General features: G+C 42.5%; 1 protein-coding gene across 2 annotated transcripts in view; it reads left to right on the top strand.

Annotated features, from left to right (window-relative positions):
- ASB15 (ankyrin repeat and SOCS box containing 15) overlaps positions 1–6,988 on the top strand; it is a 37,890-nt gene extending 30,902 nt beyond the window's left edge. Inside the window, exons 10-11 of one of the 2 annotated variants that reach the window (XM_087860850.1) lie at positions 6,049–6,361; positions 6,459–6,988. In XM_087860850.1, the coding sequence (XP_087716976.1) occupies positions 6,049–6,187 (139 nt within the window). In that variant the 3' untranslated portion in view covers positions 6,188–6,361; positions 6,459–6,988. Of the gene's footprint in view, positions 1–806; positions 1,080–6,048; positions 6,362–6,458 lie in introns of those variants that run through there. The other variant, XM_087860849.1, reaches the window with a different exon arrangement.
- The last annotated feature ends 4,165 nt before the right edge of the window (positions 6,989–11,153 follow it).

Genomic DNA, 11,153 nt, shown 5'->3' with positions numbered 1-11,153 from the left:
ATTGATAGTGTTGAATCTGTGAATTGGCTATGTAATCTTAATCATGTAATTATCTAGATTTGTTTTTCCTGATTTTAATAATGTATTTTTCTTATATTTATTTTTATCTTTAGAGTTACTGTATTTTTCCAATGGTGATACCTGATTGGTTTGTGAAGTTTTCAAATCGTATTTAGCTTCAGTTATCTTTAAAAGATAAATAAGCATTAAAAAAAAAACTGTGCAATTAGAGCTAGTGTTAACCTCCTGTATTCCCTAGAGGATATATTTTTATATAAATTGAGCTGTAATGTATTTAATTCAAACTATAATGCTTTGTGTATAATACTGCATGATTCCTCTATTGTTTCCTCGTTGTGGCTAAAAGGCATTGTTACCTGTAAGTATTGCTCTAAGTAAATAAAAACTAATACTGGGGATGTAAGTCTGCTATCGGATATTTCAGATATTAAATAAGCCAAAGCACTGGCACTTTCTTTAATGTATTTTTGTGTAAGTACATTCAAGCTGCTTCAGATATTAAATTAAGTCTAGTACACTAAAGCTGTGACATTTTCTTTAATGCATTTTATGTAAATATATTCATGAAATATTTGAATGTAAAGCTACAAGCTCATGGCACATGCTATCGATTTTGCAGGTGGGTCTTCTGAGACTTGTGAAGCAGGAGACACATGTGTTCTATGAACCTGACACAATCACTGTGTCTGCAATGGATTTGATCTTTTTTCTTATATTTTCCTGTTTCCTAACCGTGCTTTGTGAGTGGGCTGGGTGGTGAGGGGAGCTCATTTCTATCTCATTAGGACTGTTTCTCCTGGAATACGGCACTTTATCCGGGAGAGGGCAACAGCTGCTTCTCCTCACCAAGCCATAGAGAAGCCGAACGCGGTACAGTGTGGTGCCCATTGAACCACTGTGGGATCGACGTGCTGGAGTGTTGATGACGCCGCCCCCCGCTGCCGAGACGTGCGTGGTTGCTTTGGTCACTGTGAATTGTTTTGTATCAGACAGACAGCCCGAATGCAAAGCAGCAGCTCTGACCTCTCATTTGAGTATGTTTTGTTCAGTTTTTCAGGAGGCGATCTCAAAAGAGCATTCCCATTTCTGACTTAAATTAATTTTATAAGCACGCTGAAACCAAGTGCCTCTTGAGGAATGTGGTTCGGTCATTTCAGCTGGTCACAGGATATGCTTCTAGGCAATAGGATGACAGTGCAAAAGATGGGAGAAGGAGCGGGTTAAGCAACGTCGTACAGCAAACATTCATAGGTAACACTCCCTTTGATACAGGCTTTTGAAAAATCCGTACATACGGGTCAGACAGCATGGAAACCACAAAAAAGATGGTGTCTTTTATGACCCAGAGAACATACTTAAGCCTTGTCATTGACCTTCGGCCACACATTCCTATCCAAATTTTGGTTTCAAGTCACATTATTCTCATGTATACAGTCATCTTCCAAGTCAGAAGTTATGTAGGACATACAAGAACTCTCAGCTGCTTCAAGTTTTTTATGGGTCAACAATGAAACACTATGCCTATGTCCATACTTTCATACACACCCAGTCCAACTATGTGACATATACACATACATTCTACATACATAAGTGCATTGTAGGGCGGTATTCTAGTGTCGTATAATGCAGGAGGTGAAAATATGTACCTGGTAGTCAAACAGACCTGAGTTTGAACCAGGCTCCACCAATTGTGAGCTGCTTGATTTTGAACAAGACATGAGGTAAGTATAGAAACACGAGATCTAACCTAGAGTGTGCGTGAAACTCGAGTTCTCACCATTATTACTACAGAGCGGCGGGGCCAGGGCCAGACTTGTAAAAGCCAAGAACCGTGGTCTTAGGATATGTCTGCAGATTGTCATGCTTACGTGTGAAAATATGAAAAATAATGTTAGAGATGTATATAGCATCTTACTCTCATCTGTAAATATTTTGAGAAAATTCACAGAATGAAAACTGCAGAGAGTTGTCCCAAGCACATGATACCCACCTCTGCTTTTGTTAGGAAATCCCTGATCATCCATCGTTGAAAAAGAAAGGAAGGCTTCTCTGGGGAGAAGATGTGTAGAAGGAATACTTATGTGACCTCAGTGGCCAGTGTTTTGCAACCTCAGGGAGTGCTAGAGATGTCTGGGGATTTGCTGTTTTTGGAAAGGGACAGTCCAGTAATTTGAATCTGGGCACTGGAGCGCCTGAGTTCTAATATCAGATTGGCTCGTGATGCCACCAGAGGCACTTGACGGGTCCTCACATTCTGTGCTTGAGATTCCAGTAAACTGGGGACAGCCGTTTCTCTGGCCTTGGAAGGCTTCCATCCCAGATCTCCCAATGAGATTTAAGATAAAACTCCTTGGAAGCAGCCCGTAGTGTTGAATAAGGTAGAAGGTGTGGAGGGCGCTAAATGTGGTACTTACCTTGGGATTGAGTGGGTGTGAGAAACCAGTAGCCGGTTCTTTCTGTTTGAAGTGAAGTCGGCACTGGCTTCTCAAGGAACGTTTTTTTTTTTTTTTTTCTTTTTTCTTTTTTTATGCTTTGTAGAAGTCAAGTAACTAGACAGGACATTCAGTGGTCAACAATGCACGTTCCCGAATGTCTGAATACCCCTGAAGATCTAGTTACCCCAATTGGTTTAATATTGTTTCACCGAAATGACAATTTTAATCCCCTTCGACTGGAGGATGGTAACATTTGCTTAGGTTTGACTCATGGGAAGGCCCTGAACCTGTCTCAGCTCTGCCCCCAGATCTTTCATCAGGGCTCTGCTCTGCACAGTCACCGGAAATACCCAAGAGACTATATTGAATTGTGCATTGGAGCATTCCCTGATCAAATCTCACCTTCTGCTTTACTGAGTCCGATTTCCTACAGGGATTCTAGGATATCCGAAAACCCTCTCTTCAATAGGAAACACAACCTTTTGTTTGACAATCAAAGGTAACATTTAGAAGGCAAGTAAATTTAAGAGAAGTGGAATGATAGTAAAAACCTTTCTAAGTAATAGGCTTTACTGAGAAAAAGATAGTGAGAACCCCAAGTCTATATAAGGAAACAGGTAAATATTTCCTATAGATCGAAAGCTTAATCATTTGTTCTATGAATGTGGAAAGAATCTTGAGAAACAGCTAATTTATTTTAATGCATTCTAGAAAGACGACTTCAACAAGTCATTTGTCCGGTGTTTCACAGCTCACACAGCATCCCACAGACCTACTCTTACTTGATTCTTACAATTGGAGGAGCAGGACAGGGAAGGCGTGAATTATCTGCACTGAGGAAAACAATCTTACAGTTAACTAAGGTAGTAAGTACCAGAGCTAGAACTCAACCTGAAACTCCTGACTCCAAACCCCAAGCTCTTACCACCCCATCATTTTTAGTTCAGATTAGGAGAGCATTGTTCAGAATAGCCAAAAAGTGCAAACAATCTTAATGTCCACAAACTGATGAGTGAATAAATACAACATGGTCTGTCTATACAATGGAACACTATCTCGCAACATGCTACCAACTTGGATGAATCTGAAAAACATTAGGTTAGGTGAAAGAAGTCAGACACAAAAGAACACTATTGTATGATTCCATGTATATAAAATGTCCAGACAAAACAAATATATTGAGACAGTAAACAGACTGGTGGTTGCCTGGGGTTGGGGGTGAGAACAAAAGTTGACTGCAGAGGGGATCTTTGTGGGGTTCTGGAAATGTTCTGAATTTACAACTTGATAAAGTTACTGAAAATAATCATTAAACTTTAGACTTTGAGTGAATTTTATGGAATATAAATTAATCTGAATAAATGGCTTTTAAAAAACAGGAGGCACTTGTCTCTCACTGGCAGGGGATGCCAAGTTTACAATCTCACTGAGGTAGCCCAGCTAAACAATGGAATCATCTGGCTCAGACGGGAGCACTTGGTTCTTGTGCTAGCAGCACATGATTTATTCGTTTTGCTCTGCTGATAAGACCATACAAGCAGATGACACAGCATTCATGGGCAGCGCCATGCTTGCCACCTTCGCCGGCCTTACTGGCCCTCAACCCAGGCAAGGCCGCCTTTCTGCCAACCTCTGACATGTCATGCTGATTGTAATACGACTTTCCCATCTTTTATTATTATGGTTGCTGTTGTTATGGCTATCACAAAACACAGAGAAACATACAAACTGGAGAGCTAAGAATGAAGGTTTCGTGTTCTTTTGAGGGCATGAAGTGGCAAGGAATCGTGTTACCAGTGGGTTGGGGCTTTTGTAACACCCCTGAAAACTATCTCTGATTCCCTGGGGGCACCGAAGAAAGGGGAACAAGGAGAAGGGGGTGTGGCATTTGGAAATGAGGGCCAGGGGAAAATGAGACAAGGCAATCATTCAAAAGGCCATGAATCTCAAGAACACAGGAGAACTATGGAGGTAAAAGTCAGTGAGGAACTGTGAGTCTGTGAAAAGACAATGCCTTTGATTTTCTTGATAAAATTGCAAATGAAAAAGCTCAGGAGCCAGAGAGCAGCTCTCAAGCATAGAACTGTCCCATTGTTGGGTATGCCAAGTCCCCATATTCCTGTCCTTTCTCTCTGAATTTACCTTTCGAGCCAACCTTCATAGCAGGATGTCACCTTTTCTGCCCTTTAAGATACCACTTCCCTGCAGGACTGGTCATGAACCCGAGAGGGGAGCCATCCCAAGGGAAAGATCCATGTCTTGGGAGCTGGCCTTCCATCCACATCCTTCTTCCTGACACCACAGTGTAATATCAACCCTGGAGGTAACAGATAACTAGCTGCTGAAATGAGCGGTTGCTTCAGACCTTCCAGGACGCCCCAAGGAAAATTTCCTTTATTAGAACTTCATATAATATATATCAGATGTGCTCTTGCTTTGCAAGTGCAATTTCATACTCATGATCTGCAGCTTAAACTGAAAGACCTGACTGATGAAGGTTAGCTACTCATTCCTCACTTTGGAATTTTTTTCTGGAAATCCTTTTTTTGCCTTCGACGGTTTTCCCATTATCAGCATATCTGTCCATCTGCTTGAATGGGACTCATTTTTCCAGGTTCGAATTAGTTCAACAAACGAAAATTGGGCCTACGCTACATAAGGCAAGGCATCCGATGCTCTATTAAAAATTTCTTTCATCCCACCTGTCTTTCATTTCAGAACATTTTGAAATGACACACGAGTAAATCTCAATATGAGAAGGAGCTTGGACTTCTGACGCACAACCACAATTCTCTCTTACTAGCCAGGTACACTCAAAGAGGTTTTTGGAACCTCGCAGAGCCTCAGAACCCATTTCCGCCCTTTGTAAAGTAGAAGTAATGGTATCTGTCTCCCCAAGGGCTGCCTTCCACGCGGCAAGCGGCAGCGACCCACAGGGATCCCACGGAGATCGCATTAGTGCGCGCGACCACCTGGCACCTTGTATGTCAAAGCATGTTGTGAACTGCCGATGTGATACAATGGCAAGATGTTATGTTATAAATAGCTCTAACAATTTTAAATTTGACTCATGCTCACTACCGTAAGCTGGCATCGCTTGGAGATTTGCTTGGCCGCCAGGCCTGAGAGCCGAGACTTCAGGAGGGTATTGCCAGTTGTCATCTCAATCCCGTGGCCTGTTTGGTTGTTGTGTGAGCTGGGCCTGACCTTTGCCTGACATCCCCCCGGGGAGCTCTCCGAGCCGCTCCCGGCAGACAGACAAGGAAGTCGGAAGCTCTACTTCCTTAGGGGTCATTTCACTAGCCCAGCAGCCTTGGGACGCACCCTCCGTAGGAAATGCTGAAAACCCAAACCCTTCTGTGTAAGTGTAAAATACGTTAGATCGAGTTCAGAAAGCAATCTTGCCCCTGTACATTGAAAGGGATTAGATAAGCCTTAAAAAGAGGGTGTGTGGAGGGGGCAGGGATAGAGGAGGGTAAAAGTGAGGAACAACTCGTTAGCCGTAAGTAGGTAGACACTTGACATTTGTTGAGAATAAGAGAATTTCCAGTTTCCCAATTTTGCAAATGACACTGTCAAATATGATTTCCATGTTTCCTCACCGGCAAATTGACAATTCAAGTAAGAAAGGTCTCCATGAAATGAGCAGGAGTGCCATCACGAGATATGAACACTTCTGTGGCCAGCTGGGCTCCTTCACTAGTTGGAGGCCACACTCAGAGGCAGACTGACCCTAAAGCAGGAGCTTCTGCGCCCCTGTGAGTATTGGGGTTCACAGGAGGAGTAGGGCATTGTGGGAGGCAGGGAGCCAAGAAGCCGGGTTACAATTAGGCAGCCCTTCTCTAGAAGCCTTTTTGGTGAACTGCTTCAAGAGACCTCAGAAGAAAGCTCAAATCACCTAAGAGGTACCTAGTAGTTTGTCGTGATTCTATTATTGTTTTAAATACAGCTTGACTTTCATAACTAATTTTGTATTTATAATTGTGTATTATTATTCTTAAGGAGGGCCTTACCACTGGGTGATCTTCAGGCTCTGTAAGACTTGGATCCACTCCTGCCTATACAGTCATTCATCCGGTTTGTTGTTTCTAAACTACTTCTTGAACACCTAATAACTATGCTAGGCCTTGGGGACAGTGAAAGGGGCAGGCGTGGCGCCTTCCTTGGAGAAAATGCCTTTAGGGCAAAGACCGACTTGAAACAAGCCATCCTAAGTGGGATGCTGCGTGGGATGCAGTCTGTGGGAGCCGGGAAAACTAAACTGGCCTCTGGCATCAGGAGAAGCCTCTCCTTGGGAGACGTCGAGCCTGGCAGAAGAGGTGAAGGCGGTCCGGGCGCAGGGTGGAGCTCGGACAATGGCCCGGGGATGATGGAGTAGATGTGGTGAGTTCAGAAACCCAGTGTGAGAGCTGCGGGAAGTGACCCCAGCTGAGGATTGCGACGTCAGCAAGGCCTGGTCCTGGAGGGGCCAGAGGGTGAGGTAAAGACTCTGTCCCGAGCACAGTGGGAGCCATTCAAGGATTTTAAGCAGAGAATGACCCAAGGGGATTTGTGTTTTTAAAAAGTTACTCTGTTAAGAGTACACTTACCTTGATGAGCACTGAGTAAGGTACAGAATTACTGAATCACTATCTTGTACTAATAAAGTGACTGAAACTAACAACACTGTATGTGAACTATACTGCAATTAAAAAGTTACTCTGTCTATACTGTGGAAAGGGGGAAATGTCAGTCTTCCAAGAAAATGAGGACAGCAGCTTAGACTCAAGTTCAGACCAAGGGGAATGGTCAGAAATGAAGCAGGAATTTAAGGGTGGTTTAAACTCCAGGAGTCCAGACCTTGTGATTGACTAAGCCCGGGTTGGCGAGAGAGGGGGCCAAAGGTAACACACGGCTCCAGCAACTATGGGGGCAAAGGGGGGGAGATGCCACTTTAAGAAGTGTGGAAGTCTGTGTGGGGAGTAGGGGAAGCAGAAAGAGGGAAATCAAGGTACTGGTTTGGGCAGGTTGAGTTTTAGGTGCCGGGGAGACACCCAGATGCAGATAAATCTTAGCTCAGTAAAACAACACGTCATTGTAAATCTGGACCTTTGGCGTCCTTTCACATCACTGAAACGAGTCATGAAATCTGGTCCGATTGCAGAATAAAACAGGGGACCCGGGGAAATGCGATTTCTATTAACGAGATTCATATAATGCATTCATTTCATTCTGTTACGTGGTTATAAATAGAAATGCCTACATATTTTGAAATACAAACAATTCCTGAAATGACCAAATTCTTCCTGAAATCTGGAGGTTACTAAAGAAAACACAGAGACAATCAGTAGGGCCTCACAACACTTCCAGACACGGAGAGCTGTAAGTACATCACCCACAAGCGAAGTGATCCATCTTCAGGCAGCGCGTCTCCGCCAGGCAGAGTGTTAGGCTGACTCGTCATGACTTCCAAGAGGAGGCAGGTCTCCCGACGGCCGCCTACAAACCCTATCTACACAAATACCAGATCTGCTGGCGGGGCACGTGTGGCTGAGTTTTAAAGGTGTTGGTGAGTTTTGCTCCTTTTGAGTTTCCTTTAATATTAAGACACTTGCTGGGATTAACAGTGGCCTGTGGGCTAGGGGATATGGTCGAAGACTTCCATGTAACAGTAAATGATAATGAAGTCCCAAACTCCTTGACATGGCCTTTCAAGTAAAAAACATTCAACATCTATATGCATCTACCATGACGCTGATGGCTGTTAAAAAAAATAATAAAAAGAAAGGGCGCCTGGGAGGCTCATTTGGTTAAGCGTCTGCCTTTGGCTCAGGTCATGATCCCAGGGTTCTGGGATAGAGTCCCACATTGGGGGGTGGGGGTGCTCCTTGCTCAGCAAGGAGCTTGCTTTTCCCTCTGCCTGCTGCTCCCCCTCCTTGTGCGCTCTCTCTGTCTCTGACAAATAAATAAATAAATAAAATCGCTCTAAACAAGAAAAAAGAAGAAGTAAGGTTGGGGGCAAGATACCAAGGCATTCTGTTGGAAATAGTCCATGAGCCAGGGTCAGTTTCTGCCCATCTCCACCTCCTCCCCACCCCTATGCGGAAGAACGCCCCGGGGTTTGGGGGTTTGTTTTCATTTTTGCTTTCATACTCCTATGCGTTTGCTCAGAGGCTGCTGTCTCTGCCTGGAAAGCTCTTTATCAGCTTCTGCGCTTCTCCAGCTCCCCCCCACGTGGGCTGCATTGCTTTCCATCTGTACTCCCCGTCTCTCCTTCTGCCGGCACCTGGGCCGAGCTGTCACTGCACTGTGTTACCGTCAGCTGTCTGCCTCTCTCCCAGGAGTGTGAGCTCCTGAGGGCAGGGACCAGATCAATTTCTATTTTTCTGTTCGTAATCCTAGCTTCCAGCACAGTACCTGTCCACACAGCCAGTGCTTGGTAAATGGTTGTCGAATAAACAAACAGAGGACAGCATTTTCAAGAGGATACCAAAAGAGAAAAATGAGTGAAAGAGCAAACTCTATTTTCACTAAAAAGGAAATCGCTGATATAATGTGAAATCATGTGTATCTGATTGTGAATCAAGAACCATGAAAACAATTCTCCCCAAGATAGGTATGTTTTTAACAAAAGATGCTAATTGTCAAAAGCCTTCTATATTATTGACTCTAAAAGCAATTCAACTCCAAAACACAATGTAATCAAGTAAAACAAAAACAAAAACAAAAAAAACCTGAAATAGAAAATGCTGATGCCTGGAAGACATTTGATTGGATTTTTTTCCTCAAGGAAAAAGGGGTTTTTTCCTCAAAGTAGGCAAAGTTGCAAAGAAATCTAAATTATTCACCATACTTAAGTCTGGCCAGGCTCAGGTAGTCATGTTTAATTGCTCAGCAGAATTTCAACCAATGGATTTAAAGTTTGTGGAGACTGCTTACAGGGGGGTCCAGTGAACTAAGCTCAGCCACAAATTATAATTATTATGGTAATCAGAGTGATTCGTAACATATATACTAGGATATCTAAGGCCATCGCTCTGAAGGTACTGTCCTTGAGAGGCCATACATTTTTTTTCCAGTGATGCTGTCACAGAGCAAAACTCTTCCAGATTCATTTCCAAAGTCATTCGTCAGCCATCCAAGATTTGAGAAAAGAAAGCCACATTAGACTACATTTATTCTGGGTTGTTCCAATGAGAAAACTAAACTATATGGGGTGATTTTTCAAGAGATCAGTTTCAACACTATAGAAAAAAAATTTTTTTTTAAATTATTTGAGCCATCCAAATAATGAAATGGAATTTTGCTAACATAGAATTTTCACTAGAAGTGTTCAAGGAAACCCTAGATGACCACTTATAGAGGTGATAGAAGATTAATGTATTTCCAAGTCCCTCTGAATGCTGAGAATCTGTGATTCCAGGAATATCTGAGTAATTACTTTATAGTCACACTAAATATATATTACACTCTGGCCAGCTGTGTGCTCGAATGTCACCGTATTACAGGGATCTTACCTACGTGAAGTACTACCCCCACAGGCTTCTTTCTTCCCTCTTACCCTGCTCTATTTCTCTCCATAGAGCTTCTGTCCGATATGTTTTGTTTTTATTTGTTTATTTATATATTGTTTCCCCCGACCAAACAATGTAGGGATGCCTGGGTAGGTCAGTGGGTTAAGCATCTGCCTTCAGCTCAGGTCAGGATCCCAGGGTCCTGGGATCGAGTCCCACATCAGGCTCCCTGCTCCATGGGGAGCCTGCTTCTCCCTCTGCCTGTTGCTCCCCCTGCTTGTGCTCTCTCTCTCTCTCTAACAAATAAATAAAATATTAAAAAAAAAAAAAGAAGAAAGAGAAAAGAATGTAAGCCCCACGAAGGAAGGGATTCTGTTGGCTATCTTCCCTGCTCTAACCCCAGCACCTAAGTTGGAATCTGGCATAAAGTGTGTGTTTAATCGATTATCCAATAAAAATAGTATTAAAATGTTACAGAAAAATTACAAACATGAGAGAGAGAGGAAGAGGAAGGAAGGGAGAAAAAAACACAATTCCACTACTTTTTGATACTTAATTATATACTTCTAGTATTTTCTTCTTATCGCTCTGCTTTCAAAGAGGTTTTTATATAGTTGTAATCCTCATTCATCTTTTTACCTAAATGTTTTATACAGTTGAATAAATCTCATCTCATTCACCAAATTGGTTGTAGTGATTTGGTGTCATTTCCAAAAATCAAACCGATTTTCACATAAAAAAAGATGTGTGACCAGTAGTTACACAAAAGGCATATGCCACAGCCCAGTGAAAACCAACAAACTCATCATTTCTAATTTCATAATCATCTCTCTCATCAGTATCATTGAAAAGAGTCATAGTTATTTTTGGAGCAGAATATCATCATGAGTTAAGATCATAATAGCCAAAACATTCTTGCAAAAAAAAAAAAAAAGAGAGTTGGAGGACTTAAACCTCCTGATTTCAACATGCACTACAGGGTTATAGCAATTAAGACAATGCAGTACTGGCATAAAAAATAGACATCTAAATCTATAGAACAGAAGTGACTCTCCTGAACCAAGCCCTTACATTTATGGCCAATTAACTTTTCACAAAGACACCAACACAATTCAATAGGGGAAAGTATAGTCTTTTCCCAAAGAGATGCTAAGCCAATCGGATATCTGTATGCAAAAAGATGAATTTAGACTCTTACGTTACA

The sequence above is a fragment of the Ursus americanus genome, chromosome 3 (genome assembly GCF_024610735.1).
Source record: "Ursus americanus isolate L20-20 chromosome 3, mUrsAme1.1.p, whole genome shotgun sequence".
Taxonomy (NCBI): Eukaryota; Metazoa; Chordata; class Mammalia; order Carnivora; family Ursidae; genus Ursus; species Ursus americanus.
This window is presented reverse-complemented; position numbering and strand designations above follow the sequence as displayed.